Below are 24,365 nucleotides of genomic sequence, written 5' to 3'. Positions count from 1 at the left end.
GAGGCAGTGTTGTTTTAGAACTAAAATAAGAGCTAGTTCTAAATCTAAATAATTTTGAATATAGATTATAATATAACACTATTGCTTTTAAAACACTGGACAAGTAAAAAAACATTTTGGTTGTTTCAATTATTTGACTTACACAACTCAAGATGACTTATTTATACTATTATAAATGGTTTGGCTTTTTCTTGCATGATTAGCTTAAAACAATAAATCTGACGTTAGTTAAAAAAAAAAACAGCAAGCAAACCTGTGAGCTGCTGCATCCACATTGTCGTTCTTTACAGATGGCTGGGAGAAGCTGTGAAGGGGAGAGGGGGGGATGCTGGATAGAAGGGGAAGGGGATGGACAGAAACAGGATGGGCAGGGGAGAGAGGAGAATTGCTGGACAACAGGGATGGATGGAAGGGAAAGGGGAGAGAGGAAATTTGCTGGAGATGGATGGAGGAGAGGGCAGGGGAGAATGGAGAGTTGCTGGACAGAGCGGAGGGCAGGGGAAGGAGGAGAATTGCTGGACATGGATGGATGAATGGAGGGGCAGGGGACAGAGGACATTTGCTGGGTATGGCTGGATGGAGGAGAGGGCAGGGGAGAATGGAGAGTTGCTGGACGAATGGATGGAGGGAGGGAGGGAGGGGAGAGAAGTCAGGAAGGAGGTGCACATGGAGGGGAGGGAAGAGAGGAGAAATGCTGGACATGGATGGAGTGCAGGGAAGAGAGGAGAAATGTTGGACAAGGATGGAGGGAAGGAAAGACAAAGGAAGGAGATGCACATGGATGGAGGGGAGTGAGGAGAAATGCTGGATATGGAGGGGAAACTGCTGAGTTTAAGGGCTGGTTTGGAACACGTTGAGGGCAGATACTGAAACTCGAGGAAGGATAGGGACAGGGCTACAGATGGTAGACAGGATGCATAAGGATGGTGAACATGGTGAGAGAAAAACTATTAAATGGAAAGAAGAAACTGCATAAAACAGAAGACACTGGGACCAAAGCGAATAGATCAGATAACAAAGGTAGAAAAAAAGTATTTTATTCAGAATTTATTAATTGGAATATGTCAGCTTTTGGAATTGTGCATCTGTGATATTTTGCATGTAAGTTTCAATTTTTCTGGTATTGCTGCATGCTGAGTCTGACTTCTTGAGTTAACTTTCCAGTTCAGTATTTTGCCTTCATATTTTTTTATTTCTAGTTCCATGTGTCATGTCTGTTGTGTCATGTGTTTTTCATGTGTGATCAAGGTGCAGTATTCTGATAGCGTGTAGTATTTGCAGCCCTTTTTGTTTTGCTTTTTTTTTTCACGAGGTAGTGTATTGGTGTTTTAGAGCCTAGTGTAATTACAGTTCTGCCTTTTCAAGCATAAGGTTGTAGCTCATTCTGTCCTTGGAATTAGTGCTGTTATGGTTTAGTAAGGATATGAGTGTGTTTTTGCACAAGTTTGTGTATAGCATTTTGCAGTGGAGAGATTGTGGGATAATGTAATTATATTTAAAAATATCAATTTTTCCATTAAGTATGTATGTGGTTATACTGATGCAGGGCAGCTGATGGGCAGACTACTTAATCCATCATCAACTGAATTCCAAGGCATTATTTTGTAGGATCCCAAGAGACACTACTCATACTTATATAGACAGTGCGTGCCCACCCATATTAGCTCTGGGCCCACCCAAAATCTCAGGTCTGGCTACGCCACTGGACAGTACTGCCCTGAAGCAGCCTCTGATGGAGAAGATTGCATTGTAGAGGGATGCATAGGCTTGGACTTAGGGAATACCCTTTGAAAGACATCGGCGCTGATGCGTGTGTGCTTTTCTAGCACCTTAAAAGAGACTGTCAAATGTGTTTTCACCTCAGACCTGTATGACAGTTTGGAAGTCAGCTGTGTTTTAGGACTGGGGACCTTCATGGAGTTCCATATTGATTATGAGGATGTCTGGTGCTGCTCTTTTTATCTGCACTTTTCAAGTCACTGTTAGTAGATACATTCTTCTGTTTTTGAGCAAGCAGATACCTTTTCTCTGCTTCATAATGTTTTAGGAGATGGTTCAGTCATTTTAGGTTCATGAAGACATATATCCATAGTGCTTGGAGTCAGTTTGGTTATGGTTAGAGCCCAAACAAACTGATTTGATTTAATGTACAATTTAAAATGTGAATTATAGCCAATCTCTATTGATTAAATTCAAGGTAGTTTACAATAACTCACAGACACAATCATAACAAGCTTTAAAAATTCACAATATAACAATAAACATTAAACGCTTTACTAGATGGTCGAGAAGGCTACATCTGATGTCTCAGAAGAGTAATGGAGGGGATGTGGGAATTTGGGAACCCTTAAGCATATGTGGTGGACCTGCTTCAAAACAGAGATGTTTTAAGAACTAGTGTCAAACTTGGTGGGAGATGTGCTAGTAGTAGATTTGGTTTATGAAACAAAAATGTGGCTGCTAAATAGTCCTGTGGTTGGCACGAAAAGGGGGTGGGTTTAGTTTGTAAAATATGTATCAACAATGGCAAGAAGACAAACTTGACTGGAAAATAGTGATGTCAAGAGTGCACTATGCATACTGTATGGCTAAATTATCAGCTCTGAAGTACAAAAAGTTGGAAGTTTAACAGAACTTGGAGGCCCTACTACAGATAGAGACCTAAGCATACACTTGGAGTTAATAGTTCATTATGAGGTAGTGCTGGGTATAAGATTATCAAATGGTGAATTCTTAAGATAAACTTGGAATGGAAGGGTTCATGTTTTCTAGTAGAAACTATAAGTAGTTAGATGGAGAGCCCTTTGGTAAAATGTTTGTTACTGCGTAACTACAAATGATGACATAGACAGAAAAAATTTATATATTTCTTTACTTCCAAATCACAAACAAGGATTTAAAATCAAGTTAAAGGCAAATAATTATAGTCATGCTGGAGTTTTAATAGTATTTATTCTATGTATTTGTATAAAATGTGCCTTAAGATACAGAGAACAATTTCCCAAGAGAAGCAATTCACCTGTTCCACTTGGAACAAAATGGTCTCAATAGCTTTACTTCATGTGATCACACAACTGGCTCGTCATGCTAATAATAGTAGTCTACTGGATTGCTGAAGCTGTTTGAATATAAGTGTCAGTGTGCACCTGGGCCCCTCTCGAAGGACTAAGCTACACACAATTCATTCTATACTTCGTGTATGACCCAATGACAGCTATGAACAAACTTCTTCCCTTTTGGAAGCATACAAATGTAATATAAAAATATGAATTACTAAAAGAAAATCACATTGAATACAGAGAACAAACATCCAATACAGAATTCCAGTGTTCAGAGCTAAATCAGCATGCAAAAGGGAGAAGGGAGCGAGAAATGAAAGAGGAAAATCATTTTCATACCTGTTTTACACTTAAACCCTACCTTATTTTTTCTTCACAGAGTCGAGAAATAAACATCCCCAAAGCAAGACCCATGTGGATCTGAACAGCTTGAGACTCATCAGCACTTGGTTTCCCAGGCAACCTGGCAGTCAGTATATTCAGGACTTCCTCTACCATCTCCTTGCGGGAGACAATAAACACTGGTACCATGAGAGATAAAGCAGTGGCGGCACAAGATCGGGCAATGGCACTGGCTGTATTCTCTCCAGAGTATGACTTCTGCAGGGGAAAATGAGCAACAGAGGAATTACTGTTTGTGGTTCTACTTTTCTGAGATTTCATAGCAAAGAAATAACAACACTTCCTCCCATACCCACACAAAATAGAAATCATAGCATGTAAAGCTTTTTATTCTTCTACTGATTTTGGAGATTGAGGTTATGGGTGGCTGAGTTGCTGGTTATCAAATTATCACCTTACGTATATAAGGATTTATTAACCACCTCTATGTGTGTGTCTGATATAGATAGCTATATTTACAAATACAAATCCTAACTCGTACTGCAGAATATTCACTGTTACAAAAGACCATTATTGCATTAACTTTAAAAAGGTTTTCATAGGGTCTTAATGTTTTAACTTAAGTAATAAGATAGAAAGACCTATGTTAGTGAACCAGGAATATGCATTCCATGGTACACTGTAAGAATAATACAGCTATTTCAGAATGGAACAATTCTCCCCTTCCCTTCCTCGCGCCCACCCTCCCCGTCTGAACCTTTGGTGAAAGACAGATTCACTGTATATATTTTAAAAACAGGGAGTTTCAGACCTGCATTAGTAGAAGCATTGAACATACAAAAACAAATTAAACAAAAAACACTTGGAGGTTTACTATTTTTGTCTCTCCTTATAACCAACTACTACAATTCACCTCTTATTTCAAAACTGAACAAAACTAAGTTGCTTACATGTAAAAGATGTTTTCCATAGACAGCAGGTTTGATCAGCTCCTCAGTTAGTTCCATAGCATAAGGAGAACCGCAACTCTAAGGGAGGTGGGAGAGATTTTATGCCTGATCAATCCTGCCTTCTATGAAAAATGCCAGTTACAGGTACTACTACTACTTATCATTTCTATAGCGCTACTAGACATACACAGCACTGTACACTTGAACACGAAGAGACAGTCCCTGCTCGACAGAGCTCACAATCTAATTAAGACAAATAAGGGATAAGGGAATTACTAAGGTGGGAATGATAAAACATGGATACTGAACAAGTAAGTAAGGGTTAGGAATTAAAAGCAGCATCAAAAAGGTGTACTTTTAGCCTAGATTTGAAGATGTCCAGAGATGGAGCTTGATGTACCGGCTCAGGATGTCTATTCCAGGCATATGGTGCAGCAAGATAAAAGGAATGGAGTCTGGAGTTAGCAGTGGAGGAGAAGGGTGCAGATAAGAGAGATTTACCCAGTGACCAGAGTTCCCAGGGAGGAGTATAGGGAGAGATAAGAATGGAGAGGTACTGAGGAGCCGCAGAGTGAATGAACTTGTAAGTCAATAAGAGGAGTTTGAACTGTATGCGGACACAGATAGGGAGCCAATGAAGTGACTTGAGGAGAGGGCTAATATGAGCATAGCAACACTGGTGAAATATAAGTCATGCAGCAGAATTTTGAACAGATTGAAGGGGAGAGAGATGGCTTAGTGGGAGATCCGTGAGAAGCAAGTTACAATAGACTAAGCAAGAGGTGATACGTGTGTGCTCAGAAAGGAAAGGACGAATTTTGGTGATATTATAGAGAAAGAAATGACTGGTTTTAGCTGTTGAATATGTGCCGAGGAGAGAGAGGAGTTGAAGATGACCCCAAGATTACGAGCTGATGAGACAGGGAGGATGAGAGTGTTATCCACAGAGACAGAAAATGGGGGAAGAGGAGAGGTTGGTTTAGGGGGAAAGATAAGCTCAGTCTTGGTCATGTTTAGTTTCAGATGGCAGCAAGACATCCAGGCAGGCTGATTCTTTGGCCTGGATTCCTGCTGAAATTTCTGGTGTGGAGAGGTAGATCTGGGAGTCATCAGCATAAAGGTGATACTGAAAACCATGGGATGAGTTCAGAGTACCAAGGGAGGAAGTACAGATGGAGAAGAGGTCCCAGGACAGATCCCTGAGGTACACCAACTGATAGTGGGATAGAAGTGGAGGAGGATCCACCAGAGTATACACTAAAAGTACAACGGGAGAGATAAGAAGAAAACCAAGAAAGAACAGAGCCTTAAAATCCAAGTGAGGACAGCGTACCAAGGAGTAGGCGGTGATCAACAGTGTCAAAAGCAGTAGATAGATCAAGAAGGAAGAGGATATAATAGAGACCTTAGGATCTGGCCAGGAGCAGGTCATTGGAGACTTTAAGTAAGCTTAAGTCGAGAAGCAGGATATGATCAGGTACACAAGTGGGTGCTTCCAAGTTCAGGCCACTTTGCTGTGTGGAGATTACTTGTGGGATGGAGCCTCATCAGATCATGAAGTGAAAGTTGCACAATTCAGAAACCAGCTGCTTGATACTACTTGACTGAAAGCACTACCTGTGATTGTTGACTGATCCAGGCACTAATGTGGAGAAAAGGAATGAAACAAGGACCAGGTACTGCTTTGCTGATGCTCTATGATGAGGCAAATTTTAAAAGAGCTACAGTACTTGCAGTAGTTGTAATTGAGTCAATTAGTGAGGGTTCATTTTGCTACCAGAATACCAAGTCGGTTTAGATCAAAGGAGACAAATAGCTCTGTAGATTTTCTAATGGATTCTGTTCTTTTCAGATTTAGAGAACACTTATTTACAGTCTATAATATGTAAAAACTTCTGCTGTGGATGCTTGCATGGTTAGGATAAAATATAGGCCACACAACTACTTCATTAAAATAAAAAAGGCATATACACATGCTAATTTTGGTAAAATGGGGGAGTACCTCAAGGAGGAGTTGGCAACATGGATAGATATAGTAGAAGTGAAAAGACAGTAGTCCAAACTGAAAGCAGCTATAAACATGGCAACAGATGTTTATATAAGGAAAGTGAACAAAAATAAGAGAAAAAGGAAGTCGATATGGTTCTCCACACAAGTGGATGAAAAAATTAAGGCAAAAGAAGCGGCATTCAAGAAATACAAAAGAATGCAACAAGAGGTACATGGAATAGATTATTTATTTATTTATTGCATTTGTATCCCACATTTTCCCACCTTTTTGCAGGCTCAATGTGGCTTACATTATGCTGTAATGGCGATCGCCATTTCTGAAATGATAAATACAAAGTAGTGTTACACTAAAGATCATAGATATTAAAGTAAATTATAAAGTAATTTAGATAAACAGTTCATTTCAGGCACAAGAGATAAGGGGGTGATGCGTTAATGTTCATTAGTAACAAACTGATTGAAGTAGTCAGGTGTGGAGAGTAAATTATACTGGATTAAACTCAAAGAAGCAAAGAGGGAAATATGGCTAGCAAAAGCACAGATGAAAGAAAAAATGGCCAAAGATGCAAAAACCCTGATTTGATTTTAAATGTGGAAAAAGCCAAACCTTTGACCATTAAGCCAATGTTTCAGGGTAAGCCACTTTTGCTGAAGGATGATATTATTACCTTGGGTTTTCATTGTGATAATTCATTGAGGTTTGATTTACATATTGACAATGTGGTGCGATCTTGTTATTTTCAGTTGAGGAAGATAAGTCAGTTAAAAACTTTTAAAGTCTAACTTGGTAAAGACTGTATATGCTTTAGTGAGCAGTAGCTTTTTCTAGACTAACCTTGTTGAGACATAAAGAGACTTCAACTAGTGCAAAATACATCAGCGTGACTAGTTTATCATAGTTCCCAATCTTTTATGAGCTACACTAGCTACCAGCTTCTGCAAGAATCATGTTTAAGTTGTGCCCTTATCTATAAAGCTTTTCATAATAGTACCTCTAAATAGCTCTTTGATGATCTTTGCAAACACGTGCATCAACACTTATTTTGCTCTTCTCCGGAAGGTTTGCTTCAATTTTCTCAACTCAGTCAAACTAACTTGCACTAGGAGATCTTTTTATTATAAAGGGCCCTTTTTGTGGAACTCTGCCAGTTAAAATCAGCACTATTACCAGCTACTTTGGCTTTCATAAAGCCTTAAATACCTCACTTTTGTGAGTACTTTTAGTTGCTCTTAATTTTCCCTAGTTGTAACCCTTTTTGATACATCTTGTAAAAATGTTGCTATAGTATTGCAATTTTATTGTAAACTGCTTTATGTTAAATTTCTTTATTACTTGCCGGAGAAGGTAGTGACGGCAGCTGGCCTTGCTGAGTTTAAAGGGGGTCTGGACAGATTTCTGAAGGAAAAGTCCATTGATCGTTATTAAATTTTGGGTTTTTTGCCAGGTTCTTGGGGCCTGGATTGGCCGCTGTCGGAGACAGAGTGCTGGGCTTGATGGACCTTTGGTCTTTTCCCAGCGTGGCAGTGCTTATGTGCTAATTTCAATTTAAACAAAGATAACAATCTTTGAATGATACACCAATGTTTAAACAAATTTCCATAAAAGAAGAAATAGTACTACTTAATATCAGAGATAACAAACATTGGTTTTCAACAGTCCACAATATGAAGAGATTCCAAATATCACCAAAGGAAGTTGGTTAAATTAGGAATATAAATCAAATAAAAAAAATTGAGCAGGTGGTTGTCCCATTTACAATCTAACCATGTCCAACATCTATTTAGTCAGTCCTTTTTTTCTTGCATACTAAGAAATCTAGACAATTGTTCAGGTTCATAAAATATATATCTAGTATCTTTAAAGAAAATTAAACATTTGCATGGGAATCTTAATTGAAAGATAGCTTTTATATCCAAGGATCTCTGTTTCAATTCCAGAAATTTCTTTCTCCTTTGTTGTGTCCATTTTGAGATGTGTGGGAAAATCAAAGTCTTGCCACCCATAAATTGGGGATGAATATTTTTAAAGTATAGCCTCAATAAGGCTTCTTTACCTTGTATGAATACAAAAGATATTATTAGGGTGGCTCGAGTTTTGATTTCTTCTTTAGACTGCTCCAAAAATCCTGAAATATCCAACGATTCTGATGCTAAATCTGATTGTATAGGAGCTTCTTGAATAACATTTTCTTGTACTTTCCTTTTATCCTTAAGATAATATAGTTTTTGTAATGGAGGAAGAGATTGTTCTGGATATTTGAAAATCTCTTTTAGAAATTTGTTAAACAAGTCTCTAGCTGACATATATTGTGTCTGAGGAAAATTTAATATGCGCAGATTTAAATTTCTAGATGAATTCTCCAAATTTTCTATGTAAAATTAGTCGATCTCCTGCTATTTGAGATTGCTGTTCTTGTATTTTAGTCAAATCAGATTCCATTGAGATTTGTTTAGTAGAAACAACTTGAAGTTTTTCTTTAATATCTTGTACTTGTCTAGAATTATTCAATGAAACTGTAATAAATGAAGCACAAACCTTATGCAAGGCCTCTAGGGCTGACCATATAGATTCCAGGGATATTTCCTGGTGTTTCACCAGAGGCTGGATCGCCATAGCGCACAATGAGGCTTCCTCCTCGAAACCGACATTCCGGGTCCCCTTCATTGTCGCTCCTTCCAACGCCATACCTGGCGAAGCCTGGATTCCCTCCAACACAAAAGAATCTTCTGCCACCTTCTCTGGCGGAGTCTGCTGCCCCTTCGAGTCAGATTTCACACTCGGTACTATGGCCCTGTTTGACTGTGGCAGTGGAGGGGTACTTGGTCCTAGCGGGCTGAGTGAAAATTCGCTCTCCAGACCGGGGCTCTTCCCCACCCCAGTAACGGAAATGCCCGTCTGTGTGGACACCAAAAACGCTGAGATGGACGTTTGTCCCAGAGAGGGGGTCTCCAGCCTAGAGAGGGGAGGTCCCTTGGGCTTACCCTTCCTCTTTGGCATGCTCGTTCGTAGAAAAGGTAAAAAGTTTTATTCTCAAGCTGAGCGTTCCTCTCCTGCGCCCTGCTCGGTCACCACCTTGGAATCTTGAAAACTGCTTTAAAACCTTGTTGTATTAAGTGGTATATCAAATTAATAACTCAAATCCAAATCAAAGAGGTGACAAGACCCTTTTCAGATTTATTGGGAAAAGAAGAAAGGCTATAAATTAAATTGTAAGACTGAAAGATGCTGAGGACAGCTATGTGGACAGTAATGAAGATAAAGTAAACATGATAAACAAATACTTCTTTTCAGTGTTCATGGAGGAACTGCAGTCGACTACTGGAGGTATATCTGAGAATGGAGTGGATGTTCCATCATTCATACAAGACAGTGTTTACAAACAACTTAAAAATCTGAAAGTGGACAAAGCTATGGGACCAGATGGGATACATCCCAGAATAATGAGAGCACTCGGAGAAATCCTAGTGGGACCTCTTAAGGATTTAACAGATCTTGAGATGGGAAAGGTTACGCAGGATTGGAGATGAGCAGATGTGGTACCTCTTCAAAAAACGGCAATAGAGAAGTGGAAAACTACAGGCCAGAAAACCTCACATCGGTGGTACAAAAAATAATAGAGTCATTGCTGAAAGATAGATAACTTTCTAGAATCCAATGTGTTGCAAGATCTGAGGAAACATGGTTTTACCAAAAGGAGAATCCTGCCAAATAAATTTAATTGATTTCTTTGACTGGGTGGCCAAAAATCTTGATAAAGGACATGCAATAGATATAATCTACTTGGATTTCAGCAAAGCCCCTCACAGACGACTCATGAATATGCTCAGGAGGCTGAACATAGCACCTAAAGTGGTGAACTGGACTGGAAACTGGCTGACTGACAGACAACAGAAGGTGGTGGGTAAATGGAATCTGCTTGGATGAAACGAATGTGAGTAATGGAGTGCCTCAGGGATCGGTACTGGGGCCAATTCTATTTATTATATTTGTGAGAGACATTGCTGAAGGGTCAGAAGGCAAGATTTGCTTTTTTGTAGATGACACAGACTGCTAGCAGAGTGGATACCTCAAAAGATATAGAAACCACTAATGGTCTAAGGTTTGGCAGTTAAATTTTAATGGAAAAGAAGTGCAGAGTGATGCACTTGGAGTGCATAAATCCAAAGAAAATGTATGAGACAGGAGGTCATATCTAGCTAATGACATAAAAAGATGAAGCAGTTTATAGGAAAGCGACAAAAATGTTATGGAGTTTGTACCTGAAAATGGCAGATACAAATCAAGGTCAGGTATACATATAAAGTAGACTCAATTAAACTCTCGGGTGCAGATATGCTATAGTATCAATCACCACAATATCCGCTGCATTAAAACGATTAGTATAACCTGTATAAGATACAATATTATGGTTAACAGGAAAAAAGGCCTCAAAGAGCTCACAGATCTTGATGGAACTGTTTGAGCTGAAACGGATCACCAGATCCTGCCTTCATCATCGGCCAAAAACCTTTTGATGTACAAATTTCCTGTCACTGTTGCTAGTCACAACTCTACTACTGAATAGTAGTAAAGTTGTGACTAGTAGAAACTCTAATGTTCTATAGGCACCATCCCTTATCTTTCATGGTGGTGCTCCTGAACCACGTTGCCCAAGTCAGTGCTTTACTGTGCTCTCTCTGGACTCATGTGCCGAGCTGACGATGGCCAGCGTTTCGCAAGGCTGCTTCAGGGTCTCGGTCTGGAGTTTTTCATGAGGTACTCTGTTAAGCATCCTCTGAAAATCCAGATACACAATATCAATCGGCTCACCTTTATCCACATGTTTGTTCACCCCTTCAAAGAAATGTAGTAGATTGATGAGGCAAGATTTCCCTTCACTAAATCCATGTTGACTTTGTCTCATTAATCCATGCATTTGAATATGCTCTGTAATGTTGTTCTTTAATAGTCTCTACCATTTTGCCCGGCACCGACATAAGACTCACTGGTCTATAATTTCCCATATCTCCTCTGGAACCTTTTTTAAACATCGGTGTTACATTGGCCATCCTCCAATCTTACGGTACCACGCTCGATTTTAAGGATAAATTACATATTACTAACATTAACTTCACAAGTTCATTTTTCAGTTCTATCAGTACTCTGGGATGAATATCGTCTGGTCCAGGAGATTTGCTACTCTTCAGGTTGTAGAACTGCCCCATTACATCTTCAGGTTTACGGAGAATTCATTAAGTTTCTCCGACTTGTCAGCTTCGAATACCATTTCTGGCACCGGTATCCCACCCAAATCTTCCTTGGTGAAGACCGAAGCAAAGAGTTAATTTAATCTCTCCGCTATGGCTTTGTCTTCCCTGGTCGCCCCTTTTACTCCTCGGTCATCTAATGGTCCAACTGATTCTTTTGCTGGCTTCCTGCTTTTAATATACCTTAAAAAAAAAAAACTTTACTATGTGTTTTGGCCTCCAACGCAATCTTTTTTTCAAAGTCCCTCTTAGCCTTCCTTATCAGCGCTTTGCCTTTGACTTGACATTCCGTATGCTGTTTCTTATTATTTTCAGTTGGTTCCTTCTTCCATTTTCTGAAGAATTTTCTTTTAGCTCTAATAGCTTTCCTTCATCTCACTTTTTAACCAAGCCAGCTGTCGTTTGGTCTTCCGTCCTCCTTTTTTAATATGCGAAATATATTTGGCCTGGGCTTCCAGGATGGTGTTTTTGAACAGCATCCACTCCTGATGTAAATTTTTGACCCTCGCAGCCGCTCCTCTAAGTTTTTTTTTCCACCCTTCTCATTTTATCATAGTCTCCTTTTTTAAAGTTAAACGCTAACAGATTTGATTTCCTATGGATACTTATTTCAAAGCTAATATCAAATCTGATCATATTATGATCACTGTTATCAAGCGGCCCCAGCACCATCACCTCCTGCACCAGATCATGCGCTCCACTAAGGACTAGGTCTAGAATTTCTCCTTCTCTTGTCAGCTCCTGTAGCAGCTGCTCCATAAAGCAGTCCTTGATTTCATCAAGGAACGTTACCTCCCTTAGCGTGCCCCGATGTTACATTTACCCAGTCAATATTGGGGTAACTGAAATCACCCATTATTATTGTGTTTCCCAGTTTGCTTGCGTCCCTAATTTCCTTTAACATTTCTGCATCCGTTTGTTCATCCTGGCTAGGTGGACGGTAGTACACTTCTATCACTATCCTTTTCCCCTTTACACTTGGAATTTCAATACACAGGGATTCCAAGATGTGTTTTGTTTCCTGCAGAATTTTCAATCTATTTGATTCAAGGCTCTCGTTAATATACAATGCTACCCCTCCACCAATTCGATGTACCCTATCACCACGATATAATTTGTACCCTGGTATGACCGTGTCCCACTGGTTATCCGCCTTCCACCAGGTCTCAGAGATGCCTATTATATCTAATTTTTCATTTAGTGCAATATATTCTAACTCTCCCATCTTATTTCTTAGGCTCCTGGCATTCGCATTTAGACATTTCAAACTATGCTTGCTGTTCCTATTTACATCATGCTCAGTACTTGACAGTATTAATTTGCAATCCTTTGTCTGTTTTTTATATTTATTTAAGGACACCTGATCTACTATGGTCTCTTTTTCAACCTCACTATCAGGATACCCTATCTTCCCTGTTTTGGTGATATCTTTGAAAGATACCTTATCCCGAACTATGTGCTTTTGAGTCTCCCCCCCCCCCCCCCCCCCGTTTCTAGTTTAAAAGCTGCTCTATCTCCTTTTATCTATGTTCCTCTTTCTGCGATCTCTGCCTGTCTCTTGGGCCCTGCGCGTGGAGGTTCTGGATTTGAGCTTTCTACCTAAGAGTTTAAATTTGGCTTCCAGAACCTCTCTCCCACATTTTCCTATGTCATTGGTACCCACATGTACCAAGACAGCTGACTCCTCCCCAGCACTATCTAAAATCCTATCACTGTTATCTACTACGTTATTACGTGTTACCCTTGGCAGGAATATAGAAAGAATGCTGAATACCTTAATATGGATTATCATTATGCTGACACTAAAGCACGTGCTTTCTCAATTGCCAGAACTATTCAGTGGGGTGGCCTTCTAGGCCATCTGAGATTATATGGTAATCTTTAGCAATTTAAAAGGCTTCTGAAGACCTATTTTTTAAAGGCTTATTTAGAGGATTGAAATATTTTTAAAATTTAAATTAGTGTGAGAGATTTTTTTTATGATGATGAAATTTGTTCTGTTGTTTGTTTTGTTGTTTATTAACAGATTTTATGTATTTTTTAATTGTTATCTGGTTTGGGATAAGGCTTGATACAAATATGAAATAAATAATAAGATTTGGAGGTGACTAAGGCCTGAAGTTGACTGATTCTTCTAGCTGAAGAAATGGGCACTAGAAAAAGAATCTTCCAGGTAACATTCTTTAGCAAACATAATTCTATAGACTCAAATGGTAGTTTCATGAGAGATGAAAGGACAATGTTAAGGTCCCATAGAATAAGAATCTTCTGAATCAGTAGTTGTATATGAAGCCACCCTTTCATGAACCCTGAAATAACAGGATAATGAAAAGCTGGAGCCATCTCTTATCAATACATGACAGGCTGATAACGCTTCAAAATAAACTTTGAAAATGAAGTTTGTGGTCCCGAATCATAAGGATGGCATAAAGAATTACAGAATGATAGTTGCAAGACCACTGAAAGGATCTTGTCCTTTTGTTACACATCACACTGAAAACCTTTTTCCTCTGAAGCTGTATGAATGTCTTGTGGAAGATATTTGTCTTGCTACCAAGAATGCTCAACATAAGCCCTAACAAATGCTGCTCAACTTCCACATTGTTAGAGCTAAGCAAAACGCAGCCTCAGTTCCATGTTAGATTTGAAACATGCATTGAGGGAGAACTGAGAGCCTTCTGAGAAAAGGAATCCACTTCTGAAAAAGTCATTATGGTGTAATGAGCATCATCATGCCGGGCTTTGCTTGATATTTGTGCAGAGTTTTCGCTATTTGAGCAATGGGCCAATAGGAATAGAGAAGCAGCCAAGACCAGCTGATGGCGAGGGCATCCCTCACCAGATGATCTGGAGGTGGGTGCACTAAATAATAAAATGGGTAGCTCTACATTCTTGCCACTGACAAGCAGGACTATTTGAGGAATGCCTCACCTCTGAAAAATGTTCTGAAAGGTTTGAGAGTCTACTAACCTTTCATGGAGTTGAAGAACTCTGCTGAGTTTGTTTGCTATGTAATTTTGAATGCCTGGTATGTAAGTGGCTTGAGTTGTTATGCAATTGTGATTTCCAAAGTCCCCTATTTTTCCTGCTTCACAAAACAGGCATACAGAACCAGCCCCAATTGCTTAAGACAGAATATGGCTATTTGATGCTCTTCTGGATCACCATCGATTGACTGTATAGCAGATAGAAAAACACTCATAGACAGTAAAATATTGCTTTGAATTGAAGAAGATTAATATGGAGCATCCTTTCGGCTTTCAACCATCTGAGTAAGTTGAGTACTAAGGTGACCATCACAACCAGTGCTGAAAGCATCTTTTGTTAGGAAACAACAATGGTGCAATGGTGGAATATAGACACCTTTCTGTTGTTTTATTTCAGATGTTCACCATCTCAGCATTGTCTGAAGACATAGTAGCAGACAAATCCTGCAACTGAGAAATTGAGGTCCTATTAAGGTTTTCTCATTTTGAGTTGAGCAAAGGTAACCATATGCACTGCAATTACCATGTGGTCTAACATTTCTAAATAGGTTCAGGTTGAGACCCACTTGTGACTAGTGTTTGCTATATGTAGAAGGCCATAGATATGGAACATCATCACAGTTGTCTTAAGAGCCTCTATGAACTTAAATAGTTCAAAGACATCAGATTGACATTCTGCCTCCTGACAGAGAGGTAAAAGAACCTCTTATGACATATGTTTTACAAATCTTGAGTCAGAGGTATGATTCATATGACTTTTGTTAATTTCAAACAGGCAGTGATAGTTCAAATAGATCACCATTAAATAGCACTAGTAGTCCAGAGTGGGGAAAAAATGAAAGACTTCCTACAGACAAAAATTTCAAACAGATAAATTCATATTCTAACCTAGTCTCTCTCTGTGTATGAATCTTTACCTATTTACTTTAATTTTGGTGTGATAATATATCACATAGAAATATACGTAAGTTACCATTTCCAAACTGCTGTCAGAATAGTTCATAAAAACAATCTCTCAATTCTTTGCCTTCAAAACTGTAAACAGTAGAAATGCTCTAATTTCTTATTACCGATTATAAATTTCAGGCTGAAATGATCTGTAATCTGCACTGTATTTTACAATGAAACAACTTATATCATCCCTAACAGAGTAATTGAGAACAGTAAGTAAGCGACAGGTTTTAATAATCATAACACATCAGTGCATCCCTGTTTTAATTCACTCATCATCATTGACATACATGCTGGAACCATGGGAAGACTCGTCCTTTTGCTTGATAGTGGCTGTCCACAATACTCAGCAGGGTGTCCAGTACCATAGAGAGCCAAAAGTTTGTTGGGAGGATATCAGGTTCAATCTGCATAAAAACATCAATAAAGAACTTCAGAAACTGATCTTCATTTCAGCTTTCAGATCAGTAGTACTTTATAAAGGTTGTTTTTACAAGGGGAACACTGTTGTCAAGTAAGACCCCTTTTTATAAGTTAGATTGTTATTGTATTCTTGAGAAGATATTAGTATTTAAAATTGTTTTTTTGACTTCGCAACTGACTTCTCCTCCTTCAAGTGTTCTGCCAGAAATTGTCTCTATTAAGGAGTTGGTGCCTTGAGCATTCACTTGAATAGGTTTTCTTATATTTTTAACTGCTTTTAGCCATGATATCAGAACATCAAATGACCACAGGCTGTAGTTCCTTCTGGAGCCCAGTTCATCTGCACTTTAAAACTGGGTGGAAGTTGCTCCTGCTATGTGATGGCTAGGATTCCCTTCTGAGGCAACAGAGGGAATTAGAGTGCTGTAAATGCAGCATCTTGTTAACAAGTATGAAAGCAAAAGAATCAAAATATAGCTGTACAAATTATAATGACAAAGTGAAGTTACTTTTCTGTACCAGGTGTTCGAGGACAGTAGGCCAAGTATTCTCACAGCTGGGTGACGTCATCTGAGAGAGCCCGGTGCAGGCGCCGACTAGCAAATAATGTAGAAACTTCTAGCAGCATCCCACTGCGCATACATTGGTGACTTCCCACCCACAGCACGAACACGGGTACCTCAGTCAGATAAGTTAGCAAAGGAATACAAGTCCTAGGGGAGGTGGGAGGATATGTAAGAATACTTGGTCTGCTGTCCTACCCACTACAGGTAAGTAACTTTGCTTTCTCCGAGCACAAGCAGGCCTTCGTATTCTCACAGCTGGGAATCCTAGCTACCAGGCTCACTGAAACCAACAAAGCTAGGATAACAGGGCATCAAAACATTGAGGCCTAAACGTCAATTAACCTGAAACTATATACATGTTTGCTGGGGAGGTGCAGCCTGGAAAAAAAGAAAACAGGGCCTAGGAGGGTGGAGTTGGATTCTCAACACGAAACAAATTCTGACGTACTGCCCACCCGAATCAGCTGTCACATTGGGTATCTTGCTCAAGGTAGTAATGTGATGTGAATGTGTGGACAGATGACCACATTGCAGCCTTGCAAAATTCCTCTATGGAGGCTGATCTCAAGTGAGCTACCGACGTAGTCATGGCTCTGACATTATGAGCCATGGCATGACACTCAAGCGCCAGCTCAGCCTGAGCATAAGCAAAGGAGATGCAATCTGCTATCCAACTGGAAATGGTGCTTTTGTCGATGGCGACCCCCTCCGATTTGGGTCAAAAGAAACAAAACGCTGAGTGGACTGTCTATGGGTTTTAGTCTGCTCCAGATAGAATGCTAAGGCTTTCTTGCAGTCTAAGGTATGCAGTACACATTTGCCAGGATAAGCATGTGGTTTGGGGAAAAATGTTGGCAAAATAAATGACTGATTAAGATGAAGCTCCGACACTACCTTAGGAAGAAACTTTTGGTGTGTGGAGATCAGCTACTAGGGCCTGAAGCTGACTCTGCAAGCTGAAGAGACTGACACTAAGAACACAACTTTCCAGGTCAAATACTTCAGATGAGAGGAATCAAGAAGCTCAAAAGGAGCTTTCATCGGCTGGGTGAGAACAACATTAAGATCCTATAACACAGTTGGAGTTTTGAAGGGGGGTGGGGCTTTGTTAACAACAAACCTCTCATGATGTGAACTAGAGGCTGTACAGAGATGGACTTACCTCCTACATGGTGATGATAAGCACCAACTGCACTGAGATGAACCCTTAGAAAGTAGGTTTTCAAACCAGACTCAGAAAGGTGTAGAAGGTACTCAAGCAGTTTTTGTGTAGGACACAAGAAGGGATCTAAGTCCTTGCCCTCACACCAGACAGCAAACCTTCTCTACTTAAAACGGTAACACTTTTTAGTGGAATCTTCTATGGAAGCCAGCAAGACGCGAGACACACCCTCTGAAAAATTCAAGGATTAAATTCTACATTCTCAACATCCAAGCCATGAGGGCCAGGGATTGGAGGTCGGAATGTAGAAGGGAATCCCTGTTCTGCATGATCAGGGTCAAAAAATATTCCAATCTCCACGGATCCTCAGAAGATAACTCCAGAAGAAGGCAGCACCAGATCTACCTCAGCCAGTAAGAAGCGATTATTTATTTATTTTATTTATTGTTCACTTATATCCCACATTTTCCCACTCATGCAGGCACAATGTGGCTTACAAACATTAAATAAAATACAGAATAGGAAAACTTAGAAGAGTATACAAGGAGTATGCAGGGGGAGAAGCATCTAACAGGGTGAACTAGCAGGGTAGGAGCCAGGGAGGGTGCATCAAGCAGCGGTATAAAGTGAGGAGTAGGTCTTGGCAAAGAAGTAGGTCCAACAACTTCTTGAAGAGGGCGTGGTCCGCTTGAGTTTTAAGGTGTTGCGGGAGAGCATTCCAGTGCTTAGGACTCCAATAGCGGAAAGACGAGGCGAAGATCCTCTTGTACTTGACACCCTTACAGTTTGGGAAGTGAAGGTGGAGGAAGGAACGAGCAGCAGGGTTAGCATTCCTGGGCGGGAGATCGATCAAGGGGTGCATATACTCCAGGGCAAACCCATAGATAATTTTATGGGTCAAGGAGCAGAGTTTAAAGGCAATACGCTCCTGAACAGGCAGCCAGTGTAATTTGAACTGTAAGGGTTCGGCATGTGCAAAGCGTCACTCTCTCAGGATGAGTCTCGCAGCAGTGTTCTGAACTGTTTGGAACTGTTTCAACAGAGAGGCCTGGCAGCCCGCGTAAATTCCGCTGCAATAGTCCAAGTGGGAGAGGACAAGCCAGTGGACAAGTGTGCGGAACAAATCTCTAGTAAGGAAGTATCTGATACGCTGAAGCCTCCACATGGCGTGAAACATTTTTTTGGTGACCAAGTGCACATGATTGTCCAGCTGGAGGTGTGTCCAGTTGCACTCCTAAAAGCCACAGGCTTGTGGCAATCGGAAGGACAGAGCCCAATACTGGGAGCACTGAGTCAATTACTGGAGTGTGGATGGATGAGAGGATGAGACACTGTGTTTTGTCCTTGTTTAATTTGAAATGGAAGACCTGAGCCCAATGTTCTAAGGTGGAGAAGCCGGCATCAATGAGGTGAACAATTTTCGACACGGTGGAGCGAAAGGGAATGTAGACTGTAATATCGTTGGCATAGATGAAAGGGTTAAGGTCCAGTTTTGCGAGAGCAGCAGCTAAAGGCATCAACATAATATTGAATAAGGCAGGTGAAAGTGGGGAGCCCTGCGGAACCCCACAGGAGGCCTTCCACGGAGCAGAAGTAACCGAGTTCACTGAGACCTGGTAAGTTCTTGTTGTTAAAAAGCCCGCGAACCAGTGTAAGACAGGACCTCCTGTACCAAAAGAATCCAGCAGATGAAGCACTAGACATGTCAAATTGAAGCAGTAAAACCTTCCGACCAACGGATAACTCTTGCTTAAAGTTAGATAAGAGGGTGACCAGGACAGTCTCGGTGCTATATTGAGCTCGGAAACCAGACTGAGAGGGGTGTAGGATATCGAAGGCAGCCAGGAAGTCGTTGAGCTGAACGTTGACCATACTCTCCATTAACTTGGTAACTAGGGGTATCGAAGCCACTGGGCGATAGTTAGAGACGACGTCCGGTTTAATCTTTAGATTCTTCAGAACAGGGGTGAGAAGGATATTACTATGGCCTGGCGGGAAAGATCCAGCACTTAACATGAAATTGAGGTAAGTAGTTAGATCTTCAACAAAACACTTCGGTGCAGCTTTCAGGAGATGAGTCGGACAAACATCCAATCTACAGGGTTTGTTGGCGAACTTAAGTAAAGCAGCGGTTACCTTGTCAAGTGATAAGCAGGTGAATTTGGTCCAAATGCGATCAGCCAGGCAGACACCCGTTGGCATAGTCAAAGATTCCAGGAAGTCGTCCACATCAGAGAGGCAGCTCACAGTTGAAGACTATAGGGTCAGTATTTTCTCATTGAAATAAACTGCAAGTTGGGAAACAGAAGGAAGATCAGCACTGGAGAATTCTAGAGTACAGGTATCAAGGAAAGAGTTTATCAGCTGGTATATCTTTGTGATGTCCCGGCCAGCAGACTGTAGTGTAGCGGAAAAGTATTTTCGCTTTGCTTGACGGATGGCATACTTATACCTGCGGTGACTGCCTTTCCAAGCACCCAGCGCAGCATCCGACTTCCGCTTACGCCAGGCTCTTTCCAGACGTCTAGTCTCTGTTTTTAAGGCTCTGAGATCAGCCGAGAACCAGGGTGTAGAGTTGCAGATGTGGGCAGTCTTGAGATGGGTAGGTGCAATATGGTCCAGCACAACCTTGCAGTGGTTCTCCCAGTCAGAAAGATAGGTTGGCGTGGATGGCTGCAAGTCCACACCGCATCTGTAAAGGGACTTCCAGAACAGGCTGGGATCAATGACGCCTCTAATGTTGTATTGTCGGATTTGACGAGGCTGGGGGAGGCCTGAGGTTTGCCAATGCAAGGAAAACTGCAACTTAAAGTGGTCCGACCAAGTCGTTGCATACCAGCCAATATCGTGTAGGGAAAAGCTCTTACTGTCCAAGAATCTATATGAGAGGAGATCTAGAGAATGGCCTTTACAGTGAGATGGACCAGATATAGGGCAATCAAGGTCGCAAAGGTGGAGAAAATCTAGGAACTGGGAAGTATCCAGAGAGGCAGGATTATCTAGATGAAGGTTGAGGTCACCCAGCAGGAGTATATTCGGGTTATTTAAGCAGATGTGCGAGATGAAATCCAGTAGCTCAGATTGACTGCAGGACCAGGCAACCGGGGGACTATAGAGCAACGCACAGATTAAGTGGCCATGAAGGGAGGGATGATGAATCTTGACTGCTGCGATTTCCAGTGACGAAGAGATCAAATCCGAACTTGTGTCTACTGTGAGGTGGGAACGATAAATGAGTGCCAGCCCACCACCTCATGATTAGGATCACGGTTCTGTTATCTTGCTTGAGTTTCAGCAAAGTCTTTTTATGAAGGGTATTGGAGGATTTGACTACAGAAGAACCTCTCCCCAATAAAGGAGAAAGACATCTGACGCTAGCCTGCCATGTGATCTGAACCTGGAGCAGAATTAAGGGGCCTTGTTGTTGAGATGAATGGCAAAAATATCCACAGAGGGGGCTCCTCAAGCTCCAAAGATCTTGCAGGCTATGCCCATATTGAGAGACCACATGTGTGACTGCAGCACCCTCCTCAGTTTGTCCACCAGGAAATTGTTTTTCTTGGGCAGGTATGTGGCTCAGAACCTACGTCTCTGAGAATAGCCACTTGAAAATCTTCTAGTAGAAGATGAAGCAGATGGAGGGTGCCAAGATAAAGTGTGGATGGTGTCAGAATGCTTTTTCATACAGTCAGCAACCTTTTCCACCTTATTTTCTAACATAAAGGCAGCAAACGTTTATGTTAGAACATTACATAGAAGCAAGAGGAAAAGAAACTCGCTCTAGTTCTCGAAAATAGTAGCTGAAAAGGTAAGGGGAAAACAGATTAGCTGACTCAAAGATGAAGACAGGCAAAACAAAAAATCTGGAAAAGCTAAGAGAAGCTTAAAATTGGGGGACAAGACAATTTTCAGATATGTAAGTGACAGGAGAAAGTGCCAAAATAGCATTGAGAGGCTTAAAGCTGAGGGACAGGAATATGTAGAAGCTGATAAGGATAAAGCGTAACAATTATTTCTGTTCTGTGTTCACGGATGAAAGGCCGGTGGTAGACCTGCAAAAAACAAATGCTAATGGGGATGGATGGATGGTAGACCAGGACCGATTCTCAGAAGACAGTGTTCATGAGGAGCTAGCCAAACTAAAAGTAGACAAAGCAATGAGGCCTGATGGGATACATCTGAGGGTATTCATGAAACTCGGAGAAGTTCTTGTGGCTCCACTGCCTGACCTCTTCAATGCTTCCTTTGAGTCTGGAATAGTCCCGGACGACTGGAGAAGGGCAGATGTAGTCCATCTGCACATGAGTGGAAGTAAGGAGGAGGTTGGGAATTACAGACCTGTCAGTCTGATCTCAGTGGTGAGTAAATTAATAGAAATGCTTCTAAGTGGAGAATTGAGAGATTTCTCAAATCAAATGGCCTGAAGGACCTGAGGCAGCATGGCTTCACTAGAGGCAAGTCATGTCAGACAAACCAGATTGATTTCTTTGATGTGATGTACTTGGATTTTAGCAAAGCCTTTGAACAGTTCCGCACAGGTGACTGATAAATAAACTGACTGCCCTCGGTATTGGACCTAAAGTGAGTGCCTGGGTTAAAAACTGGTTAAATGAAAGGAGACAGAAGGTGGTGGTAAATGCAGCTTGTTCTGAGGAAAGGGATGTTATCAGTTGTGTACTGCAGGGATCGGTCCATGGGGACCTGGCTGCTAAGTGACTTGTGCATTGGCACCTCTTCCAAAGAGGGGGAGCGCTCCTCTCAGGTATCGGTGCCGGCGCTTCTTGGGTATCTGTGATTCCAATGCCCCGGTGCTCCCTACACCATACATCAAGGAGGACCAGTGTTTATGCTTCTTGGGCTTCCCCTGAAGCATAGCGTCTTGGTCCCTTGGTGCCGACAAGGATGACGTCAAACCTGCATGTGGCCTCAGTGTTGGACCTGACGCAGACCAGTCCTGGGGCCTGCTATCAGCGCCCGATGTCAAGGCAGGTGGAGACCTCCTCAATGCTTGTGCACTCCCAGTGGATGTAGAAGTCTTAGCAGCCATGGAGGTCGATGCTTCTGGTGCCAACATCGATGTATTGGCCTACGAGGAGTCACAAAGCTGCTCCTGTTGAACCTTCCACACCCGCTGAGTTCTCAACTGTATTTTTAAACAGAGAGAACAAGTGTTAGGCTCATGGTCAGATCCAAGGCACCCGATACACCAAGTGCGGATCCGTGACAGTAATCACCCAATCACATTTGGCGCACCTTATGAAGTCACTGAGGGTCTTCTGAGACATCGGAAAAAGAATTGTGGCTAAATTAAAATCCTCAATTTTGATCAAAAAGGGGCAGCATTCAAATTGAGCCACTTGTGAAAAAGAAAGGAAACTTAAAAAGAAAAGAGGTAAAAAAAATATAATAACTTAAGAAAAATAAGGGAAAAAAGGGACAAAAAACCCCCCACATAAGTGAAGGCACTCGCAAAAAGAGAGAAAAATACACACATTGATAGAGAACATAAAGTGCATCCTCCCTGCTCTGTGGAAAAACAAAGACTGAGGTACCCGTGCTTGTGCAGTGGGTGGGAAAGCACTAGTGTATACGTGGTAGGATGCTACATTACTCACTAGTCAGCATCCTTGCCGGACTCCATCAGATGACGTCACCCAGCTATGAAAATACAAAGGCATGCTTGTCCTCGCAGAACCTCAGTATAACACAGGGAACCAGTTGTTATTGTGAAGGATTTAACACTACTGATTAAATAACAAAACAAAATTGTGTACCAAGTAATATTCAAAAACTTTGAATCTGAGTGGGAGTGCCCACCACATATCATGCTTGGAAACATTTCATGAAGCTACTCCACTTTTGAACAAATTACATTGGTATAAAAGTGGAGTCTCGTTTACATTGTAGGGTAACTTGTATGGAGGCGTATTTTCAAAGCACTTAGAATTACAAAGTTTCATAGTAACCTATGGAACTCTGTTCTAAGTGCTTTGAAGATAAGCCCCATGGTCTACGAATGTTTTCATGGATTGAAGCCCCTTACCAGAGCAGCAATATGAGATTTTGACTGGTTCAAGCCGGTTTAGCGAGCATGTTATTCTGGTACACATGCACAAAGAGGTTCTGAAAACTTGTTAGCATTCATGGCAGCAGACAAGAATTGTAGACAAATGAGCTAACTGCTATTCTAATGTGCATTCTGAGCGATGCACAGCCTTTTATGACTGACATACAGAAAGGCACGCCTACCTTTACCAAGAGAAATTTTACAGGAGGTCTGGAGCAGCCATAGCATGAGTTTTCTTTTGTGCACACCTGTCCTCAAAGCTGGATTCACTGTGGATGTGACTAGCTTTACTTGTTCAAAGTTAGTAGTGAAAAATTTATGGACTCTGCATTGTAAAACAGGATCAGGCGGAGCCACCATCGTTCGCAGGCCCCCGTGATATGGAAAAGCGGAGCTAGGACTGGTGCTGTCTCTCCTGCTCCAGCCATACCCACTGTCCTAGTAATCATGAGGTCAGTGACCATGCCCCCGTTCTGTTCACAGCACACACAACCCCCTTGCCCCTGGATATCTTTTCAGATTCCGCTATTTTATTGGATTTGGGTAGGTCGCTGGTAAGAAGCCCTAAAAAGCTCTGTGGGTATCTACGTTGCGTGCCTGG

The 24,365-nt window shown here is 41.3% G+C and overlaps 1 protein-coding gene across 1 annotated transcript in view; it reads right to left on the bottom strand.

The window, feature by feature from the left end:
* Nucleotides 1-24,365, bottom strand: part of FOCAD (focadhesin) — a 438,419-nt gene that overhangs the window by 148,629 nt on the left and 265,425 nt on the right. Inside the window, 2 exon segments of the mRNA XM_030194211.1 lie at nucleotides 3,421-3,659; nucleotides 15,837-15,953. Of these exon segments, the coding sequence (XP_030050071.1) occupies nucleotides 3,421-3,659; nucleotides 15,837-15,953 (356 nt within the window).

The sequence above is a fragment of the Microcaecilia unicolor genome, chromosome 2 (genome assembly GCF_901765095.1).
Source record: "Microcaecilia unicolor chromosome 2, aMicUni1.1, whole genome shotgun sequence".
Lineage (NCBI taxonomy): Eukaryota > Metazoa > Chordata > Amphibia > Gymnophiona > Siphonopidae > Microcaecilia > Microcaecilia unicolor.
This window is presented reverse-complemented; position numbering and strand designations above follow the sequence as displayed.